The sequence below is a fragment of the Thalassophryne amazonica genome, chromosome 15, assembly GCF_902500255.1.
Source record: "Thalassophryne amazonica chromosome 15, fThaAma1.1, whole genome shotgun sequence".
NCBI classification, from domain to species: Eukaryota; Metazoa; Chordata; class Actinopteri; order Batrachoidiformes; family Batrachoididae; genus Thalassophryne; species Thalassophryne amazonica.
Genome location: NC_047117.1, coordinates 68,191,173 through 68,209,872, shown reverse-complemented (window position 1 = coordinate 68,209,872; position 18,700 = coordinate 68,191,173). Strand labels below are relative to the sequence as shown.

At 39.9% G+C, this 18,700-nt stretch overlaps 1 protein-coding gene across 2 annotated transcripts in view; it reads left to right on the top strand.

Moving 5' to 3' along the window:
- Window positions 1–16,041, top strand: part of LOC117527005 (circadian locomoter output cycles protein kaput-like) — an 84,566-nt gene extending 68,525 nt beyond the window's left edge. Inside the window, exons 20-25 of one of the 2 annotated variants that reach the window (XM_034189138.1) lie at window positions 5,470–5,670; window positions 8,550–8,743; window positions 8,814–8,943; window positions 10,238–10,369; window positions 14,026–14,344; window positions 14,421–16,041. In XM_034189138.1, coding sequence (XP_034045029.1) covers window positions 5,470–5,670; window positions 8,550–8,743; window positions 8,814–8,943; window positions 10,238–10,369; window positions 14,026–14,271 — 903 coding nt within the window. In that variant the 3' untranslated portion in view covers window positions 14,272–14,344; window positions 14,421–16,041. Of the gene's footprint in view, window positions 1–5,469; window positions 5,671–8,549; window positions 8,744–8,813; window positions 8,944–10,237; window positions 10,370–14,025; window positions 14,345–14,420 lie in introns of those variants that run through there. The other variant, XM_034189140.1, reaches the window with a different exon arrangement.
- The last annotated feature ends 2,659 nt before the right edge of the window (window positions 16,042–18,700 follow it).

The following is an 18,700-nucleotide window of genomic DNA, read 5'->3' as shown; positions in this document are numbered from 1 at the left end:
ATTTTCTCGGTTAATCGAGTTGTTGTTTGGTCCATAAAATGTCAGAAAATGGTGAAAAGGGCGATTAGTGTTTCCCAAGGCACAGGATGACATCCTTAAACATCTTGTTTTGTCCACAACTCAAACATATTCAAATTAGGGAAAAAAATAATAATGAAACCAGAATTTATTCACATTTCTGAAGCTGAAATTAGAGAATTTTAACATTTTGTTTAAAAAAATACTCCAAACAACTAATCAGTTATGAAAATAGTTGGCAATTAATTTAGTAGTCAATTAATCATTGATTAATTGTTGCAGCTCTAATTGACAGAATAGTTAACACATTCAAAAAGATCTTTCATTATACTGTAGATACAGTTTTGTGCATTAACGGTGCAAAACATTTAAAAATAACAAGCCTGTATGTAATATTTATAAATAAATGCCAATAAATTTGTTTTACCTTCTTTGCCAGTTTAACTTAGTGAATTCTTCAGTCAATCGTCAGTCAGAGCTGCGTGTCGTCAGAGAGTGAGCTGCAAAAAGTTTGTATCTGATTTTTGGTGCCTCAGAGGTGGTGTTTGTAGTTGCCATCTGCCACGCCGGTGTTTGCCAACCTGGACAGTGGGAATACCACCTCAACTGGCAACTTAGCCCCGCGGCTGGACACCAACAACGTGGTGAATTCATCAAGGCCGCGTGCTGCGTCATTGAAGCCGCGCGTCACGAGTGCCGCTTCCCCGAGGCCTCGTGCAGCCACCGCGGATCCATCAGTGCGGAAACACCGAGGCTGTGCGGCACCAGCGCAGCACAGATCCATCCCGGTGACAAACAACGCAGGCTGTTAACATCGGTGATCGTCAAGCAGCCCACAAGCCGACCATGGGGCCTAAGAAGGTTCTGACAGCAGAGGAAGGTGACAATATTAAAAAAAATCTCTGGACTTTCTATCAGAGGAGATTTCTGTTGTGAAGCAGCAACAGAAATCAATCATGGATCTGGTGGAGGAGGTGAAGGCACTACGGCTCCAGAACGCCAAGAAAGACCGGCGTCTGGTGCAGCTGGAAAACAGAGTGGCTGAATTGGAGCAGTACACCAGAATCAACGACGTCATCATCACAGGTCTTCACATCAAACCACGGTCCTACGCACGGGCGGTAACAGATGAGAGCAGAGGGGAGCCCAGTGAACAGGAGGTCAGCTCTGTGGAAAAACAGGTTGCTGATTTCCTCCTATCTAAAGATATAGAAATGGATTTAAATAACATTGAAGAGTGCCACCCTCTGCCCCGGAGAAATGACGGTGATAAATGAACCGTCATCATGAGATTCATCAACAGAAAACACAAAACAGCACTGTTAAAACAAGGAAGAAAACTGAAAGGGACAAACATATTCATCAATGAACATCTCACCAAACGGAATGCCGACATCGCCAGGAAAGCACGCTTCTTAAAGAAACAGGGAAAAATGCAGCACACATGGACTTCAAACTGTAAAATATTCATTAAACTGAACGGATCAGCAGAACAAGCAAAAGTCATGGCAATAAGGAACATCGAGGAGCTGGACAAATATGAACAATAGGTATGAGGACTCAAACACATCACAGCACCATGATGCAGACTGGAGCAACCCACTCATCCACATCATCTACACCCGGAGACAAGAAAGACATAATGACTGAGGATAATGATCTGTTTATTTCTGCCCAGGAGCTCTGTCTAGATACATTTAATTATAATAACTCTGCTAACCACCCCTTCAAATCTGAAAATGATCCTGATAACATTTTCAGTGAGAATATTGTGAGACAGTGCAAATATTTTACAGAAGAACAATTCAAAAATTATAAAATCAATGATGAAGATTTTTCAGTTATACATTTCAACAGCAGAAGTCTTTCTCATAATCTGTCCACTATTAATGATTGTTTGAAAACATCCAAAAAAAGTTTTTCAGTTATTGCAATTTCTGAAACATGGTAAATGAGGATAATAAAGATCTAGTATATCTTGATGGTTATGAATTGTTCCTGGTTAATAGGCAGACGAGAAGGGGCGGAGGCGTTGCATTGTTTGTAAGGTCAGATTATAACTGTAAACTCATTAACAACATGTCATTTACAGTGGACATCATCATGGAATGTGTTACCATAGAAATTACATCTATAAACTCCAAAAACATAGTTGTTAGTTGCATTTACAGAGCTCCTGGGACAAATATTGACACCTTTGAAGACGTTATCTTAGGAATGTACAACAAAATCAACAGAAATAAGCATTTATTTGTCTGTGGAGATTTCAATATAGATTTTTTAAACCCTCACAATCATTCACAAATCACTTCATTTATAAACACCTTGTACTGTTGAGGACTGTTTCCAACCATCATTCATCCTAGCAGAATAACTATGGACTCAACAACTCTCATTGACAACATTTTAACTAACGCTATATCCGGTAATCTTAGTGGGGGACTAGTGGTCAGTGATATCAGTGATCACTTGCCAGTTTTCTCAGTCTTTGCATTGGAGGGTTGTTGTAAGTATCGAAGCAATATCAAATTCATGAGTAGAAAAGTAACACCTGAAACAATTGAAAATTTAAGGGAGGATTTATCAAGTCAGAATTAGTCGGATGTTTTTGTTGATGATGTTGACAGGTCATATGATGCTTTCATTTCCATTTTTTCCAGTTTGTATAATAAACACTGTCCATTTGTTGACAAAATATACAGAAATCAATATAGCAATAAACCATGGATAACTAAGGGGCTTCAGAGGGCATGTAAAAAGAAAAAATTACTATATAAACAATTCATAAAACTACGAACTAAGGAAGCTGAAAGTAAGTATAAAGCATATAAGAATAAGTTAATCAATGTCATGAGACTCAGTAAAAAAAGATATTATAATGAGTTACTTGTCAAAAATAGAAATAACATCAAAAACACATGGAACATATTAAATGAAATAGTAAAAAAGAATAGAGTAACTAGAGATTATCCTTCATTTTTTCAGAGTAACAACTACATCACGATTGATAACGATGAGTCTATTGCTGAACACTTTAATGAATACTTCATTAATGTGGGTAAAAATCTCGCCAGTAAAATTGACTCACCAACTAATAACTTCTGGGTAAATAATTCGACGTTTTAACAAATCTGTTTCAATGTTCATTGGTGGTACTCACCAAAGGGAAATACTTGATCTGGTTCATGGTTCAAAAAGTAAGAAATCAACTGATTTTAATCATTTGGATATGGCTTTATTAAAAAAAGTTATTGATTGTATAGTAAAACCGTTCAGTTACATTTGCAATATGTCACTAAGTACTGGTAAATTTCCTTCTCAAATGAAAATAGCCAAAGTAATTCCTCTGTTTAAAACTGGTGACAAACACACATTTTCTAATTATAGACCTATATCACTCCTGCCACAATTTTCCAAAATTTTGGAAAAAATATTTGCTAAAAGATTAAATGATTATTTACTGAAGCATAACATCATTTGTGAAGACCAATATGGATTCAGAAGGTCTCAAACTACATCACAGGCTTTGATGGACTTTGTGGAAAGTATAGCAACTGCAATTGACAATAAACAAGATACAGTAGGTGTTTTTTTTTTTTTTGATTTACAGAAAGCGTTTGACACAATTAACCATGGAATACTATTAACTAAACTGCAGAAATATGGAATCAGAGGTCTGGCATATGAATGGATAACTAGTTATTTACAAGGCAGATTTCAGTAGGTTCAATTCAATAATACTAATTCTGAACTCAGAGAAGTCACATGTGGGGTGCCGCAGGGCTCAGTGCTGGGTCCTTTGTTGTTTCTAATCTATATAAATGATATAAGTTGGGTGTCGATTTCACTGAGATGTGTCCTTTTTGTGGATGATACAACTGTGTTCTGTAGCGGTGAAAATCTTGAACAGCTTCTGGACATAGTGGAGAAAGAACTGGAAAAATTTAAGGTTTGGTTTGACGCTAATAAGTTGTCACTCAGCCTTGGGAAAACCAAATGTATTATATTTGGAAATAAACAGGCACCCAAATGTAAAAATTTAACTATAAACAATAAGGAAATTGAGTTAGTAAGAGAGAATAAATTTTTAGGTGTTATAATTGATAATAAACTTAGCTGGAAACCACATATAAATTATGTGAAATCAAAATTGTCAAAAACTATAGACATTTTGTATAAAGCCAAAGACGTACTGCCACAAGAAGGGTTACTTACTTTATATCATTCTCTGATGGTACCATATATGACATATTGTGTTGAGTCATGGGGAAACACTTACAAATCAAACACCAATCCAATATTCCTTTTGCAAAAACGAGCCATACGAATCATCTGCAATAAACATTATCGTGAACCAACTCATTCTTTATTTGTGTCTTTAAATTTATTAAAATTTATAGATTTGGTCAATTACATTACAATTCAAACTTTGTTTCGAGCAAAAAACCAAGCCTTACCGAGACATGTCCAGAGTCTGTTCAGGTTGAGGGAATCCAGATATAGTTTAAGAGGTTGTGCAATTTTTATGAAACCACCAGTAAGAACAAATGTAAAGGGTTTTTGTGTGTCTGTGGTTGGGGTGAAGAAATGGAACGAATGTTCAACAGAGGTTAGAATGAGTGGTACCTTAGTAAGATTTAAGAAACTACTCAAAAAGAACATCATGTCTAAGTATCATAAAGAAGCAAATATAATTTGATTTATAGGGAATGTTCAATTTATAAGTGGGATTTATTGTATATTTGAATGTGTGGGTATGTATATGCGTATGTAGATATATAGATATGGGTAGGTATATATGTATATAAGTGACTGTGTATATGTATGTATATATATGTATATATTTATGTATGTATATATGTATATATGGCACAGCCCAAGCAGAGGGTCACCCTCAAGAGCCTGGTCTGCTTGAGGTTTCTTCCTTATAGGGAGTTTTTCCTCACCACAGTTGCCTAGTGCTTGCTCTGGGGGTTGGTTGGTAAGGTTAGTCCTTACTTGTGTAAAGTGCCTTGATTTGACTTTCTTGTGATCTGGTACTATATAAATATAATTATAAGTGAATAGTATATTGATGTGTATGTCTGTGTGTCGACATGTAGTAATGAATTTGTATTTATGAAAATATGACTGATTAGAATTGATGGACTTGTACTAGCAGGGGTGGGCGCTAATAAGCTTTGCTTCAGCCCACACCCTTTCGGACTCACTAGTTTTGTTTATGCTTTGTGGAATTGTTCATTTTTTTCTATTTGAATATTTTGTGTGCCGAATAAAACTTTGTCATTGTCAAAAAAAAAAAAAAAAAATTGGCAAACTTCCATGTAAAATGCGCATCTGTCATGAAATCATTATTAAAATAAAAATGGACCAAAAATAAGCAAAAAAACTGCTGAGTCATGATGGCGTGCAGTGGAAATGTGGCCTGACTTCCTGTCTCCATGATGACAGATGCTGCTACAGCAGCAGGGTGGCGTGATGAACATGCAGCTCCCCCAGGTGGCGTCGACCCAGCAAGCAACCACAATGTCCAGTCAGGTCCAGCAAACGGCCATTAACCCCGCCCATTCAGGAAGTCAGCAGCTCGCTATGCAGCAGCAGGCTCCGCCCCCTCAACAAAACCTCCAGCAACAAGCCAACGCCCTCGCACAGGTGGGACTACCTCTATCTGTCGCTCATGCATGCCCCCCACAAACACACACACGCACATACAGAATTTCAGCGCTGTATTTGTACAAATTTGAATAACCAAAATGTCCTTGCAGGCTGCATCGACTTCATAACAGATTTGCTGTCTCTTGGTGCTTTTTTTTTCCTCTCCTCTTTCTTTTTTTTCTGTCTTGTTCCATTTGTTGTAGGGTAATATAAGGTCACATGTTACTTTGCTTGCTATCAGATGCCGGCGTGTGCTTTTTATTAAGTTGGGGAGTTTTACAGACTTGATTACTGTGCTTTTAAAAATTGGACATCATTACTTCCATCAACCAGTGGGGGGCGGCAGACATTACGTCATCGCCTCTGTCTGTCTGTGCACTCCTCTTATTTTCCTCCATCTCTTTTCTTTTTGCTAATGTGGAACCAATGTTTCCTACGTTTGCTGCTTGGTGGCAAAATGTCCTTAAGCACGACACAAAAATCCAAGCTGCTCAGTCGGACTTCAAACCCACAGACCCTTGTGTGAATGGACACCCTGCTCTGCTGACTGAGCTTACCTGGAACAGGAAACCCATGGCCCTTTCTGGGAAATAGGGCTATGATAGAAGTTCCTTCAGGAATGCCTTGTGCCATTCATCCATACAAACCAGTCAGGCTTATACCCTAATGGACCAAGATGGAGCCACTGTCAGTTGGGCCAACCACTCATGATGCAAATCGAACAGCAGGCTATGGCGAGGACCTTGCAATGCTGATTCACAGCAACTGGTTTGTCACTTTTCTGATGTGGAAGTAGGTAGAGTGACACTGTCAGTGGCATGTCAGAAAACTCAGTCGTCTATTAAACGGGAAAGGTGATATGATATGCTTTCTTTTAAGCTTTTGCATATTTATTAAAAATAATAAAAAAAACTAACGAATCGCATATGCATAAGTATTTACACCCTTTGCTTGATACTTTGGCAGTAATTACAGTCTCAGGTCTTCTTGAATATGATGCTACAAGCTTGGTGCACCTACCTTTGGGCAGTTTTGCCCATTCCTCTTTGCAGCACCTCTCAAGCTCCATCAGGTTGGATGGGGAGCATCAGTGCACAGCCATTTTCAGATCTGTCCAGAGATGTTCAGTCAGCTTCAGATCTGGGCTCTGGACCACTCAGGAACATTCAGAGTTGTCCTGAAGCCACTCCTTTGATATCTTGGCTCTGTGCTTAGGGTCATTGTCCTGCTGAAAGATGAACTGTCACCCCAGTCTGAGGTCAAGAGCACTCTGGAGCAGGTTTTCATCCAGGATGTCTCTGTACATTGCTGCATTAATCTTTCCCTCAATCCTGACTAGTCTCCCAGTTCCTGCCGCTAAAAAACATCCCCACAGCATGATGCTGCCACCACCATGCTTCACTGTAGGGATGGTGCCTGGTTTCCCCCAAACATGACGCCTGGCATTCACACCAAAGAGTTCAATTTTTGTCCGAGAATTTTGTTTCTCGTAGTCTAAGAGTCCTTCAGGTGCCTTTTGGCAAACTGCCTTTTGGGCTGCCATGTGCCTTTTACTAAGGAGTGGCTTCTGTCTGGTCACTTTACCACACAGGCCTGATTGGTGGGTTGCTACAGTGATTGTTGTCCTTCTGGAAGGTTCTTCTCTCTCCACAGAGAAATGCTGGTGCTCTTACAGAGTGACCATTGGGTTCTTGGTCAGCTCCCTGACTAAGGCCCTTCTCCCCGATCGCTCAGTTTAGATGGGTGGCCAGCTCTAGGAAGAGTCTTGGTGGATCCTAACTTCTTCCGTTTATGAATGATGGCGGGCACTGTGCTCATTGGGACCTTCAAAGCAGCAGAAAAGTTTCTGTACCCTTCCCCAGGTTTGTGCCTCAACACAATCCTGTCTCAGAGGTCTGCAGACAGTTCCTTTGACTTCATGCTTGGTTTGTGCGCTGACATGTACTGTCAACTGTGGGACCTCACATGTAGACAGTTGTGAGCTTTTCCAAATCATGTCCATTCATGAAATCATGCCATCATGAAATCAGCTTCTGCAAAAACAGCAGATTATTATTATTTTCTCCAGGTGGACTCCAATTAAGCTCCAGATATATCTCAAGGATGATCAGTGGAAACAGGATGCACCTGAGGCTGATAGTTTTTATGTACATGTGATTTCTTAGGGTTTTTTTATTTTTTATTTTTAATAAATTTGCAAAAAAAAAAACTTTTCACATTGTCATTATGGGGTGCTGTGTAGAATTTTGAAAAAAAATCATTTAATCCATTTTGGAATAAGGCTGTAATATGACGTATAACAAAATGAGGCACTGTGTATACTTTCCGGATGCACTGTAGACTTGCACGCATGGACTCTGCATTGTTCTTTCCTCCTTTTTGCTTTCCCACTGTTTCCAAAATCAGCCTTATGACATTACAATTGCCTGTTTCAATGACTGATTTGGCATTGATACAGTCACTGATTGACTGGTGCAGCCTGTTTGCTCTAGTCTTTGGCTCCAGGTTGTCTTGTGGACTATCTGTCATTGTGAACACTAGATTATATGCGGCTGTTTAGCTGCAGCATTTTTTTATTACTGCCTATTCTGACAATTGTTTGTTGTGCTTTTGTTTTATTTGTTAGAATGGCCGAAGCAGATGGTGACCTCACTGGGTCTAGTCTGCATGAGTTATCCATTAAAAAATGCCTGAGAGAGTTTTTCTTTACCATTTTCAGTGCTTGCTCATGGGCTGGGTGTGGGTTAAATTTTGCTAGTGTCTAGCATCTTGGGGTGAGTTACACTGTGAATTCAGTTGAATGGGAACGTGTGTCCAAACGTTTATTTTCTTCTTCTTCTTTTTTTTTTTTTTTTTTTGCATCTTGTGCTCTGCAGCCCCAGCGTCCTCCCCAGCCCCCGCCCCAGGCTCAGCCACCGGCTCAGAGCTCCGTGTCGGCGCCGCTGTACAATACCATGATGATTTCCCAGCCTGGGCAGCCCAACGTGCTGCAGATCAGCACCACCCTGCCGCAGAACACCACGCAGCAAGGCACAACTGTGGCTGCCTTCACGCAAGACCGACCGATTCGGTAAGTGGAACACAAGGAAGCTGTGAAATAAAAATTCACAAAATTAACGTTGAGCGATTTTGTTATCCAGGTTCCCCGCAGGGCAGCAGCTGGTGACCAAGCTGGTGACGGCTCCAATGGCATGTGGTGCAGTCATGGTGCCCACCTCAATGATCATGGGACAGGTGGTCACTGCGTACAATCCCTTTGGGGGACAACAGGTAAGGGCAGAGCCACATAAATCAGAACTTAGATTGTTGTATCCACATAAGGTTCGATCTTATTGTTTTTAATTGATATTCTCTTATAAAAATAATGCTCAGGCTCTTCTGGATCCCATTTCTCTCATGAAGGAGGTAGAAACTGACTGGTGTCTTACTGACTGATGGCGCTAGCTTCACCCTCGCTGCATGCGGGAACGAAATGACACTAACCTCTTGAGTGAAAGGGAATTTTCTTAAATTTCGCACAGAACAATAGTACACGGGCATAGTTCGGAATCTGATTTATTGTTATTGTTATGGAAAGTAGAAAAATTCAGAAATTTTGAACTTTATACAGTATGGTCTGTAGTCTCATGGTGTTTATCTGCGACCCTCTCAGATATTGAAAACATGAAACATTCAATTTAATCTTGACTACACCAGAACCAATATGTGAATGTAGTATCAGGTAATATAGTGTAGTATATTTTTTTGCCTTTGGGGAGTAAAGAATTCGCACAGAATAGAACTACGTGAATCAGCCGTCAAGCCATAACGTTAATGTTGAACACAGCGCAATAAAGCCAGAAAATAGGCTGCCTCTAAATGGACGTCATGTAACATGTATGTATCTGCAGCGCTTTTAAAATCTTTTTTTTTTTTTACTTTCACTTAGGCACTTTTTTAAGTCCTTTTATTTTGGGCTGTAAAGGCTAAAGTAAAGTAGGAATGCATTGACCATAATTTTTTTATTATTGTATGTTTTGCAGAATATCTTTTAAAATAACTGCTTAACTAATCAGTGGTTTAATGAAAAATTAATGAATTTATGAAATGAAATGACATGAAAAATAATGAAACTAAAATTTGACAAAATTTAAAAGTTGCTCATCATGAAATCTGATTCTGCAAAAACAGCAGATTATTATTATTATTATTATTGTTTAACTATAACTCAGCCACATAAGTTGTCTGGCCAAAACTGAAGCTTAAATTACATTTCCACAGTCCGTCGTGGTGTCTGGTGTCTTCCAAAAGACAAATTTAAGCCGACTTTGGCAGTTTTAGACACTAAATATGCATTTGGACAAGTTTTTTTGGGACAAATGTTTGACACTCAAACAGGACTCACAAGACTAGTTGGAGTTGTTCGATTAGGTTATGCGTCAGTTTCAGTCACTTTCTTGTCTTAACTCAAAGCAGTATTGAAAAATTTGAGACTTCTAAAATCTACTGCAGACTGAATGTAGAGAAAATGTTGCCTGTGTGTCCTGATTTATCTTTATTTATTTATGTCTCTTGTGTCCCTCAGCAGGGCGGCCAAACCCAGACTTTGACTCTCCAACCAGCTCAGCCGCCTCAGGGTCAGCCTGACAGCCAAAACCAGGCTGTTGTGGCGCACAGCAGCCAGCAGGGGCAGCAGCAGCAACAACAATTCTTACAGGTACCAGAAGATGGCAGCAAACCTCATTAATGCCAACAGGCATTTTTTTTTCCCAGCTGAAGTTCAAAAATAAGGCTTTTTGTTTTTATTATAACTATTATTCTTGTTGTTGTTATTTATAGCTCTTCTTTAAGTTTAAATTAAAAATTATTAATTCAGAGAAAAACAACAATATAAACAAGAGTAGCAATCATGACTGTTTATGTTAATTATTATTTAAAGAAGGCCTTTATTGTTATTGTTATTCATAATTGCTGTTTAATTGTAAATAAATGAATCTAAATTTAAAAATGTATCATTCTGAGAAAAACAATAATATAAATAATAACAATTATTTTTGTTTATGTTTACAATTATTATTCAAAAATAAGGCCTTTATTGTTATTCATAACTGCAGTTTACTTTTGAATAAATTAATAAATGAATACAAATTCCATCCAGAGAAGAAATGACAATAATAATAATAATAAGAAAACCTCAGCCACATGGGGTGTACAGTGTCTGCATTCTGAGTGAAAGTCCCAAGCCCCAGTAAATGAGGAGGGTAGAAGCAGGAAGGGTGTACACAATAAATTTTGTCACATCTCAGGCACATTGGGTGCACAAGCCAGTACATGATTATCGGTCCCAAGCCTGGCTAAATGAGGAGAGTTGTGTCAGGAAGGGTGTACAGTGTAAATTTTGCACAACCAAACATGCAGATCACAAATTGAATTTCCATATTAGATCAGTCAAGGACCGGATGACCAATGACCACGACTGCTGTTGTCCAACATGGTGCTGGCTGAAATTGGCCCACTGTTGGGTGAAGAAGACAAGAGATGTAGAATGTGTCCAGAGGCAGCATTAGAGAAAAAAAAGTTAGAAATGTGGAAGTGAGAGTTGGGACCTTGAATGTTGGGCAGTATGACTGCTAAAGGAAGAGAGTTGGCTGATATGATGGAGAGGAGGAAGGTAGATATACTGTCTGCATAAGAATGCAAGTGGAAACGAAGTAAGGCCAGGAGCATTGGAGGTGGGTTCAAACTGTTGTATCATGGTGTGGCTGGGAGGAGAATTGCTGTTCAGGTCATTGTAACAGTATATTAAGAGTGTATTGGATGTTAAGCAAGTGTCAGGGTGATGAGTTTAAAGTTTGAAATTGAAGTGATAATGATAAATGTCATCAGTGCATATGTCCCTTAAGTAGATTGTGAGGTGAAGGAGAAATAAAATTTCTGGAGTGAGTTTGATGAGGTGGTAGGGGAAGTAATGGGAAGATAGGGTTTCAAGGAGATGAATGTCAAAGGGCAGATGGTGGTAGGTTTTGCAAAAAGGATGAAAATGGTTGCCCTGAATATTTATTTTAAGAAGAAGCAGCACCACAAGGTAACATGAATGGAGGAAGATGCACGCAGGTGGACTACATTCTGTTTAGGAGATGCAATCTAAAAGAAATTGGGAGACTGTAAGGTGGTGGCAAGGTAGAGCATAGCTAGTCAGCATCAGATGTTGGTTTGTAAGATGACTTTGGAAGTGAAGAAGAGGAAGAGTGAAAGCTAAGGAAAGGGCATTTATGAGCTGGTACTGTTGCAAGTTATACATGAAGTTGAACACTAAGGAAGGAGAAAAGAACTTGTACAGACAGAGTGACTGAGCTAGAAAGGATGTGCAGCAAGTTAGGGTGATAAAGGATGCAAATGTAAATATGCTCACAAGTTAGAATGTGTGGCGGGAGTATTTTGAGGAGCTGATGAATAAAGAAATTAAGAGAGAGAGGGGGGAAGGCTGGATGATGTGGATGGAACTGCAGTGGATTAGTAAGGATGAAATGAAGGCAGCTATAAAGAGGATGCAGAGTAGAGAAGCAGCTAGTCTAGATGACATACCAGTGAAGGCATGGAAATGTTTGGGAAAAATGGCACTGAAATTTTTACCCAGATAGTTTCATAAAATCTTGTGAGAGGATGACTGGGGAGTAGAGGAGAAGTGTGCTGATTCCTATTTTTTAAAATAAAGGTGAAGTGTTGAGCTTTAGTAACTCCAGAGATGTAAAGTTGATCAGCCGTAGCATGAAAATATGGGAAAGAGTAGTGGAAGCTAGGCTTATTTGCACAAATGGAAAAGTATTGAAGTTGGTCTGACTCGACATCCCACGTGACATAAAAACAAACAAACAAAAATGCAAAACACTTGACATGCTGCACAGTAAATCTATCCCAGTTCAAATGACAAGAGATATAATCCTGACTTCTATGTACCATGACACCCCTAGTTGTGGTATTGTATGAGTTTGGAGTGGTAGAGAAATAGTGACAGCAGTGACATGCGCAGTATGAATGACTGCTGCATTCAAGTTGGAGGTGGGATGACATCAAGAATCAGCTCTAATTCCTTTCTTTTTTGAAATGTTACTGGACAGGTTGATGGATGAGATCAGACAGGAGTCTGCATGGACTGTGATGTTTGCAGATGACACTATGTTCTGTCATAAGCATAGAGAGCAAATCGAGACTAGTCTGGAGAGGTGGAAATATGCTCTGGAGAGAAGGAGAATGAAAGTCACTACAAGCAAGCTGGAGTACGTGTGTAAATGGCTGGGGTGGGGCACACAGTGGAATAGTGTGGTTGCAAGTAGAAGTGGTGAAGGCAGATGAATTTAAATACTTGGGATCAGCTATCTAAAGTAATGGAGAGTGTGGTAAAGATGTGAAGAGAGAGTGCAGGCAGGATGGAGAAAGGTGGCTGAAGTGATTTGTGACAAAAGGATATCTGCAAGAGTGAAAGAGTGAGACCAGTTATGTTGTACATCTTAGAGGTGGTGGCACTAACAAAAATACAGAAGGCAGAGCTGGAGGTGTTGCACTGTTTTTTGGAAAGAACATATCAGTGCAGCATCAGACAGTTTGCAGCCAAAGTCAGACAGGATTGTTCGAGATGCTGGTTTGAACATGTGCAGAGGAGGGACCCAGGGTATATAGGAGAAGGATGCTGAGGATGGATCCACCAGGCAGAAGGAGAAGAGGGAGGCCAAAGAGGAGGTTTATGGATGTGCTGAGGGAGGACATGCAGGTGGTTGGCGTGACAACAGAAGATGCAGACAACAGGGTGAGATGGAAACTGATGATCTGCTGTTCTGCTAATAGGAACAGCTAAAAGAAGAAGATGATAATTATAATGATTGTTAATATTATATAAAAAAATGTATATATCTCAAAGTACAATTAATGAACAGTGCAACATATTTAATGAGGTACAAGAACTCTTTTTTATACAGTATTACTATGGATTTAGATGATTTTCACTCAGTATATTCAACATGTGGCTTGCAGCAGTTCGAGATTGAAAGTTATTCCTAAAAGAGCTATTTCATTCACTCTTTCAGTGTCCACCCCAAATTATTTCCAATCTTACTTCTCTGTTATCTTTGTATCCATCAAACACATTGGATATAGTTAAACGTTCATTTAAATATTAAGACATTACAGAGCCAAAATAAATGAATAACTACTGTTGATACAATCAGATGTCTCTAACTGCACTAACGCTCCAGCAAAATTCACCCCTTTAAGCACGTCACAAAGATTACTGAGTATAAATAAACTACAATGAAAGGATGAGGCTGAAGAGTGATCATCTCTTCCTTTTCAATTATCACGGGGCTGTTTGATCGTCAGGGCACCCGTCTTCTCCACGGCAACCAGTCCACCCAACTCATCCTGCAGGCAGCTTTCGCACTCCAGCAACAGGGCGCCTTCACCCAGGCGGCGGCGGCGGCGCAGCAACAGCAGCAGCAGAGGCAACAACAGCAACAGCAACCTCACCACCAGAGGCACCAGCAGCAGCTGAAACCCCAGCCCCAGAAACAGCAGAAAGCCCCGCCCACACACAGGACTGACAGCGCCAGCAGCCAACCACAGTAAAGCCCAGAGGACGATGCGCTTGTGAGATAACACGGAGAATGTCTGTGTGTGTGTGTGTGTGTGTGTGTGTGTGTGTGTGTGTGTGTGTGTGTGTGTGTGTGTGTGTGTGTGTGTGTGTGTGTGTGTGTGTGTGTGTGTGTGTGTGTGTGCGGGAGCAGGCGCATCTGTTTGCTCCTATGCACATTTGTTTCACTCGCGAGGTCGCCACCAACTTCCTTTTTTGCCTTTTCTTTTTCCCCTCCTCATCTTGAAGAAATGAATCTTTTTTGTTGTTGTTGTTTGTTTTTTTTATTTTAAAAAGGAAGGCCGGCGAGTCCCCATGAAACTCGCCGAGCATGTTACCACGGCAACAGGATGGATTCGGATCTTGGCTCCACCTCAACAGCGTCACCGTCTCCGGAGATCGCGTCGTCGGTTAAGCTTCGTCCAAGTGAACTGACCCTGTACAGATTGCGTTGTATGATAAAACCTTGTAAATATCCAGTATACTTAACGAGAACCAGAAATGTAGTATTTTATATGACTGCATGGAAATAACCGTGTAAGCTTTTATTAGTCACTTTTGCAAAAAAAAAAAAAAAAGACTTTTTACTTTGTTCAGTGATTTCTGGTTAAAGATGAAGCAACGATGTGCTTTGTCCCCCCCCCACCCCCCACCGCCAGCCCCCCAACAAGCCCCAATCATCCCCTTATTGAAAAATGACAACCAAAAGTCCAGAATAAGGCTTTAAGATTTTGTCAGTTTACTCTTTAAAAAACACACAAAAAACAAAACCCTGAAAGTTGTGTGTTTTTACACTGTCTCTGAGACACGCACCCACAAAATCGCTATAAATGCAATTTATGTTCAACAACATAGTGCAGTTAAACTGAATTGTTTGCAGGATGATCACTGTATGTTTTAAAGGGTTTAGTGATTCCAAGTGCCAAGAACAGAATTTTTTTTTGAGCGTACTATTCAAAGGTGTGTATATATATATATATATATATATATATTTTTTTTTTTTTTTTTTTTTTTTTCCAACAAGATATTACCCATAATTAAGCTAATGTGTGTGTATATAGTAGGGATTATTTTTTACAATCAAAGAGCCCTAAACAGTTTATTCTCCACCCCCTGAAACGTGAGCACTTAATGTGGTTGTGTACAGTAAATCACTGTTGAGACCTAGTTATTTGTATTCCGTGGTGTGATTCTGTGAGCTCGTGTGTGTGCGTGTGGTGTTTTTAATTTTTTTTGGGAAAATTCGACCTTTGTGTGCATGAGCGTGTATGTGCATCTGTTTGTTGCCCCTTGTGTCTTAACGGTAATCGACTTAGTAAGGGTTTGAAGTTGCTGGAAGGTACTCGTTTTCTCAGGAATGTGGAAAGTTTTGCTTCTGCCTCAGTCTGAAAACCAGACCAGGAAGGATTAGACGGTGATGCTGCAAAGACCAGAGAAGTCCTAACGTTTATATAGTGACTGAATCCAGTTTAACATCACTTTAAAATCAAAATTGTCTACAGGAAAGTTAAAAAAAGGAAGAAAAAAAAGTTTATTTTTCTCCTCCTTGTTTTTTATAAAAGGGTTCTTGAGCTACACTCAAGCAGAAATATAGAAAAGATTGTACTAATTAACCTTTACTACAATTAAAGGGGTCATATTATGCAATATTCATTTGAAAATGTACAATTTCCAGTTAAATATAGTTGGGGATTGATGCAAAACATCCTAAAGTACCAAGTTCTGTGATTGCGCATGCAAATTCTCCTCTTATAAGCAAGATTTAGCGCTGAAACTTCTGTGACATGCGTCACAGAAATCCACATCTGCTCTATGGCTTGCTCTGGGAGATACACCCAGTTGGTGCTCTTTTGCACATCTGCATAGGCTCTGGCTGGAATTAAAGGTTATGAAACCACGCACTGACATGCAGCTGAAGCATTCATGTCTCTGTGAGATGTGGAGATGTGAAGACATTATGGTGCCATGAAGTCACTAGACAGAAGAGTTTAGTGATTCTAATAACTTTGCAGGAGAACAGTGGTCCAGTCTTTAAAAGTTCTGGTGCTTCCAGTTTTACTGTGTGTTTATGAAACTTGGAGTCTAGCCAGTGACTAGTTCTCTGTGGAGGTCCTTGGGTACCTTTGGAACGGCTGTTATAAGCGAGTGGAGATCCCAGTGAATTGTACTACTTGTATTTTGAAGAGATGTTCAGTTACAGCAATACAGACATGTAGGCTTTCCCCAAGTGTAATCCAGCACAGAGGTACTTCAGTGCTGAGGACCTCAACAGCTGGAAAAAGGCAAGGGGGCGCACACATGTCGAGAGCTCATGGTAGACTTGGGTGGTTCCAGTTTGAGATGAATTTTAGCACACAAGAAGCCCATGTATTTGCTTTATTTTCTGATTTACTCCCAGGAGAGATGACATGCTATGCTAGCCTAATAGTAAGTCCTGTATAGGCCCTGCCAGTGCTTAGGGCCCCTTCACACATAACACAAAAGACGCAGAAACCGGAAGAAAATCAGCAAACAGAAACCGGAAGAAAATCCGCAAACAGAAACCGGAAGAAAATCTGCAAACCAAACATGAAATGGAGAGCCACGAACCATCCACCTGCTGTCGTGAGGGACGCACGGTCGCACAGGTGTGCACAACACACCGGCAACAGTTTCGCTCGTGCTTGTGCATGAACACAGTGCAAGCAGATGGAACGTGTTGCACCACACTGCGCCACTGATGTGGAAGAAAATAAAAAATATAAACCAGCTGTATAATTAGTGAAAATCACTGGGTTGATATAAATAATAAATAAAAGGGGACGCAATACAGAACCCCGTGGTTAAATAACCCTGGTTAAAACTTTACCACTGCACTACAATTACTGTTTTATAACAGGAGCGTAAAATGGCTAAAATCAACAAGGAGATAAAGCGCCGTAATAACTGACAAAATGGCGTTTGTTACGGCATATTTTTGTCGATACGTGACTGAAAGTGGTGTATTTGTGGCACTGTTGGCTTGTCACATTGTCATAGTCCTGTGGCGCGCGTGTTCTGCCAGACACGCATCAGGCTGGGAGAGAGGGTTTGAGAACCAACAGCTTCTTTCGATTTAAAGCAATAGGTCATTTCTTTAAAACTCAAAATTATTTCAGGACACTCTTTTCCTTTTTTTTTTTTTTTTTTTGGCTACACACTGTCATATGTTTGTTGGACACCTTTTGGCCTCCAAGCAGAGCTGTATAATATGACCCCTTTAATTGTCTCGCCTCTTGGTCTTCTGTACCATCAGTGTTTCATCCTTCTTCCTCTTCCTTGGCCTCAGTAATCCTCATGCAGTTCACTTTGCTCTTCTGAGTTCTCAAACAGCAGTCTAAACCAGAGCCGGGCCCGGATCCATTTTGTATTCTGAGGGATGGGTTTGAACGGAACGGGGCTCGGTCCTGTGCTACAGCAGAAAGCCATATCAAAACAGAAATGCCTCGGAGTGCAGGAAGTGTTGGTTAAAAAAGAGCTTTTAGAATGTGTCATGGAGTCTGCATGCATGCTTGTGATGATTTTCGTGTCTGTCCTTCTCGATCCTACTTCTTATATCATCGGGGGGTCTATACTGGTTTCCCCTGGCGATAGCCAATCAGTTCTTGCGTTGCAGTATAATGAAATTGTAATATTCAAGAAAGTTCTTCTCGGTTTGGGCTCAGAATCCTGGAGGCCTGTGTGTAGGACGGCTTGGCTTGAATGTGTGTTTGTGTGAGTATTTGTGTGCATGTCACAAAGTCTTTATAACTCATATTTTCAAACGGGAGTGGTCACATGACTGTGAAATGTTTCTACTTCTGAGTGTGTCACTGATTCTCAGCCCAAAGAATGTAAAGGTCTTTTTTTTTTTATGGAGACCAATGGATGTTGTAATTTTGTGATGAAGGGAAAAAAGAGGGTAATATAGAAAATCATGTAAATCATATAAACTTATAAGAATCTTCAAAAATATATATATTTACATACTTAAATCAGAATGTTTTAGTGTGTTTAAAATCACTTTTTTAAGCAATAATTTTATGAAATGGGGAAAATAGAGTTTAAAAATCACAGATGGTTTGGAATGGGATGGCAATGACAAGATAGCGACCCCCCCCAAAAAGAAATGCACACATCACCAATCCACTACAATTTGCTTCTGAAGAATTCTAGTATGATGCTGTACACCTAAACTAAAAACACCAGTATTCAGTGTAAAACGGTGCTATGCTTCCTGTACTGTATGTATTCCCCTTCTGCTCTCGAACTGTACTCCTTTATCTACCCCAAAGTCAAATGGAATAATATTTTGAAGCAAAAATGTTTGCTATTACTATGATAACCCCCCCTCTCCCTCCCCCCCATCCTGTTGTTCAATTTGAAAATTAAAACAGTTGCAATTATTATTTTGCAATGCATGTCGTC